We start from the raw sequence: 16,919 nt of genomic DNA on the forward strand, positions 1-16,919 counted from the left end.
GCATACCGAGGCATCCTCTGCCCAATCACCCCCGTCACCACCTCTCCGGTGTGGATCCCGATCGTGATCTGGAGGGATGTAATAATCCTCACATAACACACACACACACACACGCGCGATGCTGACGATTGCAATCGGAATTCTCGGCATTAGTGGTTCCTTTCTCGACACCTCAGGATCCAAAACACATGTGACATTTGAAGAAAGATGTATATATTTATTGTGAGAGGTGTAAAAAAAAAATACATAAATTCCAAAACTTCTCTAATCTGTAGGCTCAAAATATTCAAATGATCCATTTAGGAGGTGCAATATTTGGTGGGCGGAACGGCCGTCGAGCTGCCGGGAAGCGCACAAAATTGCATTTAGGCTTTTTTTTTGTAATTATAATTATTTGCAATAAACTGATAAGTCAATCTGCAAAAATGCAAGAGCTGTTGTACACACACACACCCGCGCGCACACACACACACGCGCGCGCACACACACACGCTGGGACTGTGTCTGGGACTAATGAGAATCTAATAATAGAGGCCCGGTGGTGACATATTGGAGTCTGTTCCTGCTACCAAAGCGGACCCGTCCTCAGCCAGTACCGTGTCCAAAAATAAACAGCCTTTTGTTAAGCAGACATCGTTTTCCAAAGTTAAGACTCAACAGTCATTGATACTAACAAACTCCCGCGTCGCTTAAACAAAAGTCTGCTGTTTTTTCTCCAACTTTTCGCTGCTTATTACCTCAGCGTGCAAATATGTCCAGATGCTCGGATTAGGCTGAAATCAATCACCAGCAATACGTCAGGGTATCGGCTTTGGAGTTGGGACAGCGGAGCAACTCTGGCATCTAATCCCGCTATTGTTGGACGCTGCAGCAGTGCACATCCATCCAAGCTTATCTGTGCTACAGTAATATGTTGGTGAACCACCCCCGTGGACGCCATGTTGCTCCCGACTCTGAGCACAAACAGGTTTTTTTCCCTTTTTTTTTGTAGGAATAATGGTGAAAAAACTCAACCCACCTGAACGGGTTCGTCGTCCACTTTCACCTGTCCTCGATCCAGCATCTCCAGGGCCAGGTGGCAGATGGACTTGGCGTGGTGCGTGCACGGCTCGGGCAGGCCGCTCACCGTCATGTACTTATCTCCCACCGTTTCCACCTGTGTGAAGAAAAGCATTTGTCACGTGTGATTTACACCTGCATCGCTGCAGCTCTTTCCTTTCTTCTCAGCATAAACGGAAGCACCCTGAAATAAACACTTACGTCAGCTTTAAGATATTCGGGGCCCCTTTGAACCGAGGACCACCAAGCATCTCGGCAACTAGAATAAATATTACTCCTTTTGGTGACCCAGTGCCTGAAGCCGATCCCCTGGATGCGCCGAGGTCTGTTTGACTTCTTAAAGTGCATTCTTGTCTGAAAGCCTGGAGTGTAAATCTGCTAGATGAGGCCTATAAACGGGTGCACAACCTCTGTAAAGCTACGCTGTGTTTGGAGGCCCGTGCTACTCCTTATGGACATGAACACCCTCGTGGGTTTCCATCTGCATAATTACATAACAGAGAGATGCTGAATGACCAGCGGATACGGTCACAAGCACGTCCACTCCGTATTTTACAGAGCTAATTTTAGCTGTTACCTTCACCCCCCCCACTTTTATTCCTCACTTAGGAAATGTACACAGATGTGTGATACACTGTCATTTAAAATTCAGCCGTGCTCCCAACCTTGTATACATAAGGGTTATTCCGCGAGTCCGTCAAGATGTCAAAGCGCGTGTAAACATCGTTGAGCAGGTTGACTATCTTGATGGCGCCCTCGGCCGAGGCGTGCTTGCTGCAGAAGGTGTTGAAGCCCACGATGCCGCTGAACAGGATCGTCACGTTGTCGTAGCGCTTCGCCGGCACGGGCCGCTTGTGACGCAGCTCGTTGGCAACAGATGGTGGCAGAACAGAATAAAGCAATCTAAAGAAGGAGAGAAGAGAGAGAGAGAGAGAGAGAGAGAGAGAGAGAGAGGGAGAGAGAGACATTTGGAGGACGATTCATGCTAAGCTCTGGCTTTCAGGACCAAGTCCAGCTTTTGGACCGGAGTCTTATTTGCTCATCCGCCACCTTTTGGTCATTTTTTCCCCCCGCAGGCTGCAATCAAACGGGAGGGTGGTGTTTCTATGGTAACTGGCGAGATCATGGCTGCCTGTTGAAAGCGAGACGCATTCCGTGAGGGATGATATTAATTTGGGCAGAAGAGCGACAGACAGACAGGTCATTTAACTGGTCAAACCATCATTTCAACGGCCGCGAGTGTGCAGAAGCAGTTCCCTTAAATATTTAGAGGAGTCAGGAATTCTCGACGTTCGGAGCCCGAGGCACTTTGGGAACAGCAAATCGTGACGATAATAATAAAGGAAGGGTCATTTCGTATGGGAACAGAAGCGGTCTGAAATGAGAACCCGCTCCTCGCCCATGTGCAGCCTGTCGCATTACAGATTCGTCTGTGCTTTATTTAGAAATTAACCTCAATGTGGCTTGTGTGCAAAACAAGAATAGATGGAATGTTAATATTAATGACCCGAGTTAGCTTAATTCTCACTGCCTTGTTACATCTATCATACCTATATTATATTTTCACAACCAGCGGGAAAAGACGCAGCGCAGCCACAACTGCTTTTCTTTAATCCAGTCGCTTGAGAACTAACAAGCCTCCTCATACGTCTCCGGAGTGACACTCCGAACCGTCTGCTTGTTCCACCTCCATCACAGGAGGATGAAACGAGCGGCGCGGCGAACGGGTGATGCACGGCCGTGCCGGCTGATTTAAGGCTTGGGAACAAAGTATATCAGTGCTGATGAGGTCACAGCCTGAATTTACTGTATTTTAAAAAAGGGCCACAAATCACAGTTTGGAGAAAAAAAACAAAAGAACAACGCTCCCGCCAAATCATTTCTGTTCAAATGTATTTATAGTTTTTGCAGACGTTGGCTGGAGCGACTCTTAAGGGGCTGATTCTTAAAGGGCTGTCCGACCTGTCTGTTTTCTTCTTCTCGTCTTCCAGCGCTCGCAGGGTGTGCTGCAGACGGTCCGTCAGGATCTCCAGCTCCTGCGTCAGCTTGTACTCCTCGCGGAACTGCTCGCCCAGCAGCACCAGGTCACGCGTGGCGTCGTGCAGCGGGATGTCGCTCAGGTAAAGCCCCCTACGTGTGAGGTCATCCAGGTTCATAACGCTGTGGAAAGAAGGGGGGAGGTGATGTTTGAATAGTCCTGCTAAATAAAGAAAACCTCAAGTTTAACGCAATGACCTCACTGGGGGAGACTCTCAGGTAATCGAGTATTTTTCTCTGAAGCTGTAATTACCGTTTCCTGTCAGCTGACCTTTCGTGGCCTCTAGGACCCTGTTCCCGTAGCTAATATATCACCCGGGTTCTAATGGACTCACAGCAGCAGCTGGAATGTTCATTAGCGGCTCGCACTCATTTCTAAGCGGATGTGAATTTTCTTTTTGCATCTTTTACATTTGTTCCACCAATTTTTTCATTTTACTTGTGAATTTGAAGCCTGACGATTCCGCCGTGCAGCACAGACGAGGAGGATCGCTGAGGGGGCACTGGGCAAAACTTAAACATGAAGATCAGTTTACATGTCAAAAGAAGTGCAGACTCTCCTCTTTAAAGAGTTTTACAATGTCTTCTTTGGATCGAGAAGAGCTTTTTAAGGCTTATATTTGACTTAAATCTTCATTTTTATGGAGGAATCCATGCGTAACCCAGGGGACACGGGCCTCAGTCCTATATTTAAAAGCCCATCTGAAGGCAGACAAATAAGGCAGAACTTTGTAGAAGGAGAACTGATCTTTTATTAGAAAACACCAGCGCTCGCGGCTCAAAAAGACATCTATACAATCATCTAAGAGGGAAAAACCTATTTCTGTAGCAGGATGAAAAGTTGGTGTTGTTTTAAAGGTTTATTTTTGACAGGAAACGTGTCGGTCGGCCTCCGTGAGTCAAATCAAGAGTTTCGGAGAGCCCGCTCGGCCTGTGCTCCTCTCAAGACAGATGCACGGTGGGTTTACCTGGGCGAGCAAAGAAAAAGGATGTTCTCCGCCTCTGGCAAGTAGATCATCTGTCCTTTGAGTCTGAGGCAGCTGATCTCCACCCCCGTCAGCTCGTCCTCGTTCTCCACTGTCTCCACATTCAGCAGGCCCTCCTGTCAGGATTACAGGATCACTCTAATGAATATTTCATTATGTTCTCCTCCAAATCTATTTCAAAATTTGGGCACCGGTTCAGGCAATTCTTCACGCTTTATATTTGGACGCGTCTTGCATTTGCACTGGTTTTGTCTTCTTTTTTTTCTTTAAAGTGTTACAAACCTCATCCGCCATCACAGAATTCACTTTCGGAAATGACAATTCTGGGATTGAGACTACTTTGACTCTTCCAGTGAGGCACAAGCTCTTATGAGCAAATATGCAACCAAAGCTGCGCCTGACTTTACGTCCGTTTCATCTCAATCTGCGCGTTTCTCTTTGCTCCGTACAGAAATTTCTTTGATTAATTCCTTGCCCATAAACCATTTTATGCTTATTAAGATAAAACCTCCCAAATGCTAAAAATATCGCCCACTCATAAATATGAATAATCCAGACTATGAGCACACGCTGTCACGTATAATCAAAACCCTGTTTGGATCTTGCAGACTTGAGCACATTTCAGTGATTTTCGCCTCCCGGGGAGGGTGTGGAGAACAGCCCGTGTACCTTGCTGCGCAGCACAAAGACGGTGTTGATGTGCGAGAGGATGCCGTGAAAGCTGAAGTCGATGTGTGGACGGACCAAAGAAAAAACTGAGGGCAGGATGCAGGATCCAGGCTGGAGCTATGGCAGAAAAGTGGATAGGCTTATTACAGTCACAACACATCCCGTTCTAATATTTCATTTAGAAAATCCATTGTTCCCTCCCTTCTATCAGATGGGCTTGTCACCAGAAAGCTACTTTGCACACACAGAAACACACACCTGAGGCAGGACTCGATAAATGGCGTTCCCGCACTGTGTCAGCATCAGGTCTCTGTCAAACATGAGGTGGAAGGGGAAAGCCTTGCAGAAGGTGTACGGGCTGATCCGAGTCTCCTGCGTGCCGTTCTCCTCGAAGCCATCCAGGTCCTCGTAGAACGCCTCTTCCTCCGAGTCCTTCTCCTCGATCAGAAACTTGATGTGGTCACACTCTTTGCTCTTTGGTTGAATCATCTGCAGCAGTTACAGGTTTTAAAAAGCTAGCCTTGATGCTCCTGCGTGAGCAGAGATGCTTAGGTGTGGGTTTGGTTTTGGATGGACGTACAGATTCTTTAAAGTGAATTTTAGCTTCTGTAAAAAAAAAAAAAAATGCCACCATGCAACATTTGCATATTTCATTGACGCATTAAAGTGCACCGGCCTGGCACTACAGAGTTAAGACCCTGTTAAATGACATTATTGGGGTTTATGGGCACAAGGGATGCGTGCGTCAAGCTCCTGCCTCTGCGCCTGGTTGCCACAGCAACAGTAGCTAGTATTTCCAGACATTGGGTATCACATTTGGAGCATCTGCCATTTTCTGTTTTTTCATCACACGCGCACATTTGCTGAAACATACTATGGGACCGTGTGCACGGCGTGATTAGGTTTGGGTGAAAAATGAAACAAAGTGAAAACTGGAGCTGGCAGGGTCGTTAAGACGGAAGATGGATGCAGATTACAGGCTGTAATTTGGGAGCCAAATATTAATACACAAAGTGCCAACATCAGTCTGCGACGCTATCCCCAAGTCTAGACAACAATGCTCGGAAGGTTGGTAATTGTTTCCAAATGAGAGGAAAACCCTCCATAATTGATGGTATCTGGAAAAAACATAGCTTTTTAGAAGTATGTCGCATTCAAGCAGGCAGTTGAAGTTAAAAAATTCAACAAAAAGCAGAAATGCCTTAAAACGTTTGCAAACTCCAGCTCCTGTGACCAAAAAAGTGGCGCTATTATTATTATTATTATTATTATTATTATTATTATTATTATTATGATGATGATGATGAGGCACTTGTGAATGTGTGGGCTCTCCACCTGAAGCAGAGGGAAGTGCTAACCTTCATCTCTATCTCTGTGCCGTGGATTTGCTGGGCGACGGTTTTAATGATGCCAATCACAATGTCCTGCAGGCCTTCTCTCTCCGAGTAGTAGTGAAGAATTAGGCTGTTCCCCTTCTCTGCGTCCGTGCAGCGGAAGGATGGCGCCCTCATCCCAGGGTAGATGGTGCCCAGGTGGTCGTGCAGAGCGTCAAGATTCTGAAAAGCCCCATTAAGTCACACAAACCCCACATATCTCAGCTCAACAGCATCCTTCACATCACCCCGTCCTTTCTGAAATTATTGATTTTAATATTGGGGGTTTTTTTTACCTGCAAGAATTCCCGAACATTTGATCCTAAAACACGCAAAATGGTGTCGTACCCAGACTCCTGGCAAAATTCAAAAAACATATTCCCAAAGAGCTGCAGGATGTCCCCCGTCGATCTCTGCCAAGGAAATTCAAACATAAAGAAACCTTGCAAACCAACATTATCACTAAGATCACTTTCTTAATTAATATTATTACTGTACTTACTGAGAACTTTACTCGCGGCAGCAACAAGATCGTATGTTTTGGCATCTTCATATATGATTCTAACCAGGAACTGACCTTCAATATCCAGCTGAGCCTCCCTCCTGGAAACAAAGTGAAGCCATCTCTCATGAGCTTCTGCAAATGTTACGGCGCACGTAAACAGTCAGCCGAGGCTGCTCCTGCTTTCCCCGGTTGCTTATCGCACGGGCCGATTAAAAAAAGAAGAAATGTTTGGTTCTCCTCTGAGGTCGAAGGAGAAAAGGTGCGGAGTTCTTATATCCATGCTAACAGTCATCTTCTATTTATACATTTTCCTACTTGCAGTAAATTGCTTGAACATTTTTAATGAGGCTCTGATTGGAAGAGTTTAGCTAGGAAAACAGATCTCATTTGGAGACCTGGCCAGCAGCTGCTATTTGATCAGAACAGCTGAAAAAACATGGCAGAACCCTTGAAAGGGCATTTTTAAATGATTCCTACTCTTCACAGTCTGAACCGTCCGAGGAATAAGAACAAGTTGCATTTCACAGGTGACAAAAGGAGATGGTACAGAGTTATTGTGGCTGAAGAGTGATCACTTGGAGGACATTTACACAAGACAGCTGCTGCTGCGTTCTTCCCCTGCGTTTCTGTTTTAGACCAGGTCAAGTGCAGGTCGCAGAAGATCGCATGAGAAAAATACATAAAAAATGGACATTTCAGCAGTCTTAAATAACAGGCTGGTCCGGGCATTTTAACTGGTCACACACCGAGGTCTTTTCTGTACGACAGCACACTATAAAAATCGTGGTATCCTGGGGGGAAAAAAATATTTCTGGTGAAACTCATATTCTATTTTCATTATTTTGGTGTATACACACCAATGACTTGTGTTTTACTGCAGTTGTTCAATAATCTTACACACAATTGATATCTATAATGTAAAAAATGGCTAAATAATGTATCATTGACAAACTTAACAACCAATACGTACTGAAATATCCTTCCTCTCTGGCTCTTCAACGGAGCACTTCTAAAACTTGATATACTTGACAGTTCCAACCTTTTTCTTTATGCACAGATGTGCTTTTTTTTTTTAAATGTCGGACAGCTAAAAGAAATACTTCTATTTAAACAGAGCCTTTTAATTGCAAAAATGTCTCGATTCTTCCATTATGTGGTAATTTTTTATAGTTAAATTACAGTCCGAGTTTAAAAAAAACTAAACTAAACTCACAGGGAGAAATTATAATCTACGTCCATTTTACTGACCATACTTGCATGTCTTAATTTATAAAAAACAAACACTTGCAGCCTAAATTTGTCCACCGTACGTTTCTCCAACTGCAGCATTTATTTCCCACTTTATGTCCAAAACTCACTTGATGTCTTCCCAAACTTCCGGGCCGTAATTCCGCAAAACCAGCAGCTCCAAGGCGTGATTCACAAATCCATACTGTCAAATACAGGGCAAAATTAGTCAATGTGACTCTGAGCATTTAATGCACACCTTTGCTTCTGCTCATGCATCTCAGGGCCCATAAAACAGTGCTATTGCATGTTTTAAACACGGGTATCGTATATTGTCCATGCATGTCCTGCTCACCTGTTAATATACATCAGTAATCGTACAACCGCTAGCGGAATCCTAACAGGAAATGTTTGAGGAAAATACGCCATGTCGCGTTGCAAAACGGTTCATTTTACAAGGTTTCAAACGCGGCAGACGTGTGGAAATACATACCATGGTGGTGGCCGCCCGTATTTATCCGTATTTTTAAGCAAAAAACGCAGAAGCTGAGGCAACATTCATCGTTCGGTAGAGATGCTGGACCCCTCTCAACGACCCACCCCCTTTTCCCGTCAGAGCCGGAATTGACAGCGAGCCCGACCAATAGAATATCAGCTGCTGCGTTCTTACGTAATCGATGACTGACCAATAGGAACGCAGATCTCTTCACCAGTGAACCTGAAATCATCACGGGCAGAAAATTGCGTTAATGATGCATACGCTCCTGTTTTGCGCTATTTGCTACCGCTTGTAGCCTATTATTAATTAAAAAACAGAGGTTTTGGGTTCTTTTTGGCATGAAAAATTCTTTAAGGCGTTTTTAAATTTGCCATGACCAAGCCATCAGAAATTGTGTTTCAAGATTTTAAAAAAAGAGAATGAAATATGCCACTAATCTGCATGGGATCGCGTCCCATTAGAGCCAATATTTAGGTTCATCTTTACTCTGTAATCCATCAGACAACTATTTAATTAAAAAAGAAGATAGAAAGCAGAAAGGGCTAAGATATGGCCAGCAATATCCTACCAGAAATCAGAATTTACAACAATGCAACACAGTCAGACGGTTTGTTAATGCCAATATTTACTTGCACTTTGATTACATCTGAAGACTACATAAAGCACAATTATAATGAATGGCAGCAGACATTCATCACATGTTGTGTTGTCTAGGAAAGTGCAGTATAACCAAAGTAACAAACATAGTAATAAATGTGAACAGTGGATACAAGTAAAATATAGACATATATTACTTATATTAGGAAAATTTGGAATGCATTTACATCTAAAATATGGAAGTCTATGTTTAAAAAGTGTTACAAATAGGTAGAACTACAGTTAAAAACCTCGGAAGATCGACCATCAAATATAAAATGTGTGTAAAGGGAAAAGAGTTTATTCTTGCTACAAATCTCCTTTTTTTAACCTTTGCTATCTGTTTCTATGAGCATAAAACAGCTAAATGTCAGATAACTTTTGGATTCGTTGATATCAATCCAGATCTGATGCTGGTCCAGCAGGCCCGAACTTGAGGTGAGGACAGACGTGAGTGAGTGAGTCCGACATGTACAGATAACGCGTGTCCGTACAGGTAATCACTGACGAGTAACCTCACAATGAGTACTGACTGCTGATGTGGGGATGTTTGTGTTTTACTGACACCACCATGACGTGTGGCTCACATCAAACTTGTTCTCTGAGACGGAAAAGAGGAGTTTGACCGACAGCGTCATTAATATCTAAACTACCTAAAGTCAAATATACAAGGGGTTTCCGCGGCGCTCGTGGGATTCGTTTTATGCTCCGTTATAGTCAGCACCATTTGGGCGACAGCTTGACATCATTTCAGAGTGACTTCTGAAGGTCTGGGAGAGGCCTCCAAAAAGTAACAAACACCAGGGATGTCCTCCGGGAAGTTGGCCGGAAGCTCCTGTCTGCGCCTGGGAATGAAGACAAACTCTGGATGATCCTCCAGCAATCTGGGACAAAGAGCACACAAATAAAACATTAATCCAGAAAGCATGTGGCAAATTATTTGACACCAGAGGAAACGCAGCGCTCCGTTTAACGTCGCGCTTCCTGTTAGGGAGAGTTTCTTGTCGCTCTGGGAATCATACGCGGCTTGCAGCAAGTCGATAGAGGAGTCGTTTGCAAGCTGAACGCACAACATGGCCTCACCTGTGGGTTGTGGGGCTGATGTTGATTTTTCCCGGTTGGCTGCAGGATTCAAACTTGTTTGCTAATGTGACGTTGTTCCCAAAAAGGCAGTAGCGAGGCATCTTCACCCCCACCACACCAGCCAGCACTGAACCAGTATGGAGACCAATACGCATCTGCGGTAAGTGCAACAAAGAATGAGCGATGGTTAGTGCCGCAACACGACCATAAATCCAAATAAAGATCGGCATAACATGGCTGACTTAGATGGAAAATTGATTCAAATAATGTTGCATTTTCGTCCTTATTGACCATCGATCTTGAGAAAGCTCAAACAAGCTACAATAAATTGAGTCCTAAATCTATCTTGCAGGGCTGAAAGGTATGGCTAACAAACATATGATTATTCTTATTTAAAAGAGCCGTGAGTGCTGGTGCGAGACCTCCTCCTATGGTTAAGATCGTGCACTGGCTGCAGCCAGCGTGTTTAGGAATGGAATGGAAGAGACCCTGGTCTGTTTTAACTACTCTACTAAACACAGCTTTACAGGGACATTTAGGGTGAGCTATTAAATCAGTTCTGGGGAGGCAACTTCATAACTACAAACATTACAATGGTGAAACAGTAGTTTTACAACTAACAGTATATTAGAATGGCATATTAATTAGCGTTCGCATGACAGCAGCATGGGTTCTATAACTGTGAATACCATTAAAGACATCAAAGGCACATCTATGTACGGGGGCAAGAATTTTCATCTTCCGGTGCAGAACCAATCTTTTTTAAAATTTGGATGCTTCCTCTCTAAAATGGCAACTCAAAGGGCCTCATATAACAAGTGACATGTGTTGCGTCATCAAGCTGAATGATGAGTATGAGGACTGAGCAATACTTGACCCTCACTGTATTGGTTCTCCAGCTGGAGTCATAACACGTTCGAAAGCTCCATCATCTTTAAGGCCATGAGTGCTACTTGGACAGCGTGAGTCTCGCTCTCCTTGTGTAAGCCGCCGGCTACGCAATACGCATCACCGATGGTCTCCACCTGGACACAGCGGAGCCATTAATGAGGCAGAAGAGGCCCGTCTTGGCCTTACACCGCGGGCTAAATCAAAAATATGAATGGGTAAAACAACAGTGTCAAGTGTAGCAAGCAGCAGACTTGGCTGCAGTCGCCCAGGACTCGATCCCTCATCGTACCAAAGTCCAAACGCGTTTGGTTTTTTCTTTCTTTCTTTCTTTAACGCGTGTATCTCTGCACTGGACTGCGATCAACAGCAACGTGGCAGAAACAATTTTGGAAGCTATTTTTAGGCTTAAACAAGTGGAGTGGAAAACAGGGTCCTGAAGGAACCTCCGACTTGCTCGCGTTTTACGAGATATCTGTCAAAGCCGGCCGCTCTCTGTTAGGCTTTCGTGACACTTTGATTACATTATCCAACCCCCCCGCAGATTGGCAGCCTCTGGCAGACACCAGTATCTGGATGAGCTACAACAGCGGCTTACTTTCTTAAGCTTTCTTAAAATTTTGACACGCCCTGAATTTAGTACCTGATTAACTCTTTTTTTTAAAGATCTCAGGGATACTCTAAAGCTGTGCTCATCATCTTAGCATAAAAATGATGGCAGATCATCCAGTCTGAGCGTGAGGTACTTGGGAGATCTGCCCAGGATTTTTAAAATTCACCGTCACAGTGATTTGGTGACGATAATTGCGGAGCGGTCTGCTCCCCTGAACGGCCCACCCACCTTATACACGTCCAGCTCTCCACAGTGGTGGTCAAACTTGGTGTACAGCTCGTTCAGCATGGTGATCACTTGCATCGGGGTGCAGTGAGAGCAAACCGCCGTGAAACCCACGATGTCAGAGAAGAGCATTGTGACCCTCTCAAACTTCTTGGCCCTGGACCGTCTGGCCCTGCCACAGCTGCTGCGCAACGGTGCCGGGAAAGATGGTGAAGAGGAGGTCTACGGTCTTCTTCTTCTCCTCCTCCAGTGCTTGATGGGCATGTTCCAAGGCTGCTTTGGCCTTCCCCAGCCGCTTCTTCAGCCCGTCCTGGGCCTTGGCCTGTTCGCCCACCAGGACACGTCGCGCAGCGCGTTATGAATGGGGATGTCTGACAGGTACAGGCCACGACCCGTCAGCTCCTCCAGCTTGTCTACACACGGCGAGCCCAAAAACAAAATGGCGTCGGACTCTGGGACATAAATCATCTGACCTTTAAGGTCCATGAGCTGAAAAACAAGATGAGGCCGTTTGGTTGTGATATTAGTGGGAAACATACATCGTTATCCACATAAAACAGCCTGTCCTCATTTTTAAGAGTAATAACTGGGATTAAAGTTCTATCCTGTGCTGCATATTATTTTCACTGTCAGTCCAACTTTCCCACAGTCAAACACAAACAAATAACGCATCAGCATATGTGCTATTTCTACACAAACATCCTCAAAATGTAAATTGAGCAAGAAAAGTAAATGTGCTGTTTTGGCAGCTGTCCGGAAACCACAAGAGTATTTATGCATCACAGCAGGACAGTGGACAAACTTGTCCAAACTCCCCCTGTGAAGTTGAGAACGCAGCTGTGGTTCCCAGAGGACGGACTCTCGCTCCGCTCGCTCTCCGTGACACCATCATGGAATGTTTTGGGAGGTGGGCAGACCAGCCTGTGCATCTGTAGCATTTTTAGGCATTCTTTTCATCATTAGGCACCTACGACTCAAATCACCACCAGGACACTGTGTTCCCTGAAACTTTTGTCGATGTCACAAGTGCAAGAATAATGTAAACATTTCCATCATAGGTTCTCTCTGATAACATTTCTTTGTGTTTTTTAAGGTGGTGATATCATTAAATGAGCACCTTGAGTGGCTCAGTTTATCTGAACAGGTCAAGGTCTGATAAGACAAAAGTTTATTTTTCCCCTCTTCCTGTCTTGATTGATTGCATACTTGTGTATTTCCTACTCGTGAATCACTTGCCAGCCACCCATTAATTCACATACCGTGTTATCTGCGGTGGAGACTCCACGCTTGATCGAATGGTGAACTGAGTGTTCAGCATGGTTTAGAATACCTTGGAAGGTACATCTGATTAGGGGAGAAAAGAATGGAGAAGTGTTCTTGGAAGGTGGCTGGTCGTCGCAGTCCATCTTTCCTGGTGAGTCTTCTTCCTCAGCCCGTGTCCTACTTGCACCAGAACCAAGTCCTGGTCCAGGATCAGATGGAAAGGGAAGATGGTGGAGAACAGAGAGGTAGGAAGCGTCCCCGCTGAGGTGGCTCGTAGTGGACTGGGGCTCAGACTTTTAGCATCTTAACTACAACTGTGTACAGAAGACTGGGCTGCGGGCTGGACTGCAGGATGCTATCTTTAGTGGCAGGAGGGTCCATCAGAACATCCACAGTGGTGTTGATAGAGCAGACGGGCAGCAGCTTTGATGACTCCGGGGAAAAAGAGCTCAGTGGTCGGGTGGGGATTGAAGAAATAGACAGTAAGCAGACCCAAATCCTTGTCTAAGCACAGCACCGAAGGTCGTTTACACAATCCTCTCTGTCCTGGTAATGCAGCGTTGCTGCTCTGTTTCAACAAGACATTGAAGCTGTTGAGGAAGTCGTGCAGGGCTCCCCCCAACCACCCTCAAATGTGCCTGTCCTCTTCATAGCACATGTTGAAAAGCTCCTCGCCAAGCGCTACTCTCAGAGTATCCATCTGGATAGCTGTCGGATACATGAAGGGGCAGCTCTCAAAATGGACTCATTTTCCAAGCCGAGCGTCAGACGTGATCGTGGCCTACCTTTCCTGGAGGAGAACATGCTCATCATTTCACAAAATGCTCCGGATCGTCGCTGCAGCGCTGGTATTCTGTACAGCAAACGAATGGACTGGATAGACAACACATATCAACGCCACATGCATTCAGTCTGCTCAGCGGATCAACAGTGAGACACACAATAAAGTAGCTCTTTCCTAGCAATTCATCCAAAATCAATCATTTTTTTTCTGTCTATGCAGGATATTTTCATATATGATTAAAATGCAAAACACAATATATATTTCTTTCCTGCAGATTACTCTAAAAAGCAACTTCACACGCCTTTGTAGCCTCAGATTCGGATGTCTGCTGATCAGGTGATTTTTGACAGACTCGAAGGATATCTGTCTCTGTCTGGGTATCCATAGCACCCACGGTCTACCATGTATCAATAGAAAGATTTGCACGTAGCCTGTTTTCCAGGCCTGATAAAGCTTCAGAACCAGGCTGTGAAACCAATGCATAAAGGTACTGCAGCAGCAGCAGCGAAGCATCGAACTACAAACATGTTTCCTTTTGACATCCTGGCGACTGCTGTGTTCAAAACGGGCACTTTTTTTTTTTTTTTTTTTTTTTACCTCGCAGGCTCCCTGCTGGGATCTGATAGTCTCATCATTCGTCGGAGGGCAGTGTGCAGCCGTTCAAACTGTGTGAGAGTGTTGAGTTTAAAGGTCAATGTTTGGCAAGGCGCTCAAATATTTGCCCAGTACAATTACAGACAACACAAATTCGTATAGTTTCGGGGAAACCGCGCCTGTGATGTGTATTTTTACGCACCTCGGGACATGCCAGTTTTCGGATGCTCTCCCCGAGGGTATGCAGGTTAACTTTGGCTCGGCTTGACTTCTGGTGAGGCGCATTCTCACCTGTATTTCGACGCACATCCTTGGAAGTTGGCAAATGCGCGACGTCCTTTGAAAGCTGCTCGGAGTGTTCGAGCTGATTAGTTTTGGCGCTGCTGGTGAACGGACACTCTCCTGATATCTTCAGCTCCATCAGCTTCGTGCAGAACATTTTTGTCGGCCCTAATTTCCCAGCCTTCTATTCCTTATCTGATGTTCCGAGGCTGAGCGGCTGCTGCGCCTGCGGGAAATTCCATCATCTGCTGCGCTCACGCAGGAACGCGCAGCAAAGTCAGCGACGCGGCGACTCCACCGATCAGCATCTAAATCCAGAGCCCGCATACAATATTCATTCGAAACGCGTACGGGCGCAAGACGTTCGGAAACCTATGGTGGCAAAACCAATGAGAGGTTGGAGAAAAAGAGCAGCCGGCCAATCCATAACCAAGTGGGGCTGGTGTGGCCCAACAGCCTATCAGCGGCCAGAAATTATTTCCAGGCGACTCCTCGCATGCAATGCACTTTTTATTTAGGTCTGCCTCCGGACAGGGTTGCAGGCTCCATCAGATGGGGGGTTATCGTCAGACACCGAGAGGATCTCTGTGTTAATAAGTCCCTTTGAACATTCGTTACCCAACTGTGAAGTGGCTCATCTACCCCTCTCTTTTTCTCTATCGCACACACACACACACACACACATACACACGCAGACACACTTATGAAATATGGATGGAATAAAGCAAATGTCCTGGATAAAAATATGAACTAATGAGCAAACCAAACAAGGCGGGCCCACTCTCACACACTGACCTGCAAGAGAGTGTCGAATTGTATGTATATAGATAATATATAGATATCCTGTACCCTGTAACACAGATTTTGTTATATATATTGTAAATGTTATTTTATTAATTCTTTATTTCTCTGTGAAGTCGTTTGATATAAGATCTCTTTTTCGGGGGAGAGCCAGCCAAGACAGCGCACCATAAAGGTCTGAGATGGTTTTCCGGGCACATTAACGTATTTTCATCACTAGGGGGCGATAGAGTCCTTCGGTTGCTTAACTTCCGGTGGCCTTGGTGGCTTCACTCAGGTGTATCCTGGGAAACCAAATATTTCATCTCTGGAGTGACCGTAATCTCTCACTCACACACACACACACACACACACACACACCTAATTGTCCGTTAAGATTATAACCTGGTGTTCATCATCAAAGCCACTGTGCCTCATGGCCCCTGAGCGTCATACTCTTCTTCATGGCCGCGACTCTGTGTGTTTTATCAGCATTATCACCGCACATGCTCCTAAATGTCACACATTGAATATTCCTATTTCAGTTTTCTCACCGCACACACTTCTCATTAGAATATGTTGGACCTCCGGGAACGTTTTACCAGCTCTGCGCCATTTTCTGTAAAAGCACATCGATGCATTCCTCCATCATTAAAGAGCATCAATGACCTTGTCTAGTGTTAATCAACAAATTATGATGACACATTAATATACTTTATATACTTTTTTTTTTTTGTGGCTCATTTCATTGTCTGCAGCTTTAGATGCTGAGGAGGATAGAGGCGGGGCACGGTGGATGTTGGGGGCGTGGTCCTGTGAAATCTTTACACTGATTGGATCTCTGGGGAGAGAGGCGGCCTATGCAAATTAGTTCCGTCATTGCGTCACGACGGGAGAAGAATCTGAACAAGCTGGAGGGTCGAACTCCGAAAGCCAGAAATAAAACTTGTTTTTGATGCTATGGGACCTTTAATGGCACAATAAATACTTTATAATGTAAGCTCAGAAAATTAAGTTGTCCAATTTTGAATAAAAAAAGAATAACCCAAAGAATAAACTTTTTTTTTTCAAGCCAAAGTTCTCACTGTTACCTCGATGTAGAACTTGAGTTCCTGTATAGTCCAGGATCTCCATATTTGTGTTCCTTATTGCACTGCACATTTTCAGTGGGAGACAGGTCTGGACTGCAGGCAGGCCGGTCCAGTAGCTGCACTCGTTCACTATGAAACCAGAACACGTGCAAAATATGTCTTGGCATTGACTTGCTGAAAGAGGCAGGCCCGTCCCCGAAAAAGACATTAATTTGTCTGGCAGCTGCAAAACCCGCTCCCATTAATGGTGCCTTCACAGATGTTCCCCATGCCACTAATAGAGCCCGATACCATCACAGCTGCCGGCTTTTGAACTTTGTGCTGA

At 45.1% G+C, this 16,919-nt stretch overlaps 1 protein-coding gene, 1 long non-coding RNA gene and 1 pseudogene across 2 annotated transcripts; all 3 read right to left on the bottom strand.

Moving 5' to 3' along the window:
• Positions 1-249: 249 nt before the first annotated feature.
• LOC115250535 (guanylate cyclase soluble subunit beta-1-like) lies at positions 250-8,464 on the bottom strand. The gene is made up of 12 exons (XM_029839407.1): positions 8,350-8,464; positions 7,988-8,061; positions 6,627-6,727; positions 6,421-6,537; positions 6,110-6,307; positions 5,010-5,240; positions 4,752-4,868; positions 4,065-4,198; positions 3,022-3,219; positions 1,725-1,962; positions 1,019-1,156; positions 250-339 (listed from the first exon to the last, which is right to left on the bottom strand). The coding sequence occupies exons 3-12, from the start codon at positions 6,675-6,677 to the stop codon at positions 265-267; spliced, it is 1,497 nt and encodes a 498-aa protein (XP_029695267.1). The 5' UTR covers positions 6,678-6,727; positions 7,988-8,061; positions 8,350-8,464; the 3' UTR covers positions 250-264.
• A 1,234-nt stretch (positions 8,465-9,698) lies between these two features.
• On the bottom strand, positions 9,699-15,114 carry LOC115250544 (guanylate cyclase soluble subunit alpha-1-like; annotated as a pseudogene).
• A 463-nt stretch (positions 15,115-15,577) lies between these two features.
• On the bottom strand, positions 15,578-16,635 carry LOC105417622 (uncharacterized). The gene is made up of 3 exons (XR_003889023.1): positions 16,595-16,635; positions 16,227-16,344; positions 15,578-16,122 (listed from the first exon to the last, which is right to left on the bottom strand). It is a non-coding gene; the product is annotated as an uncharacterized lncRNA (long non-coding RNA).
• Positions 16,636-16,919: the final 284 nt, after the last annotated feature.

This window comes from Takifugu rubripes, chromosome 7 (assembly GCF_901000725.2).
Source record: "Takifugu rubripes chromosome 7, fTakRub1.2, whole genome shotgun sequence".
NCBI classification, from domain to species: Eukaryota; Metazoa; Chordata; class Actinopteri; order Tetraodontiformes; family Tetraodontidae; genus Takifugu; species Takifugu rubripes.

Excerpts from the sequence above, each read along its gene's own strand:
- LOC115250535 (XM_029839407.1), bottom strand. The coding sequence starts at position 6,677 with ATGAAGATGCCAAAACATACGATCTTGTTGCTGCCGCGAGTAAAGTTC. Across the intron at positions 6,538-6,626 it reads TGCCGCGAGTAAAGTTCTCA|AGATCGACGGGGGACATCCT; the intron begins GTAAGTACAGTA and ends TTTCCTTGGCAG. Across the intron at positions 5,241-6,109 it reads GCACAGAGATAGAGATGAAG|ATGATTCAACCAAAGAGCAA; the intron begins GTTAGCACTTCC and ends TAACTGCTGCAG.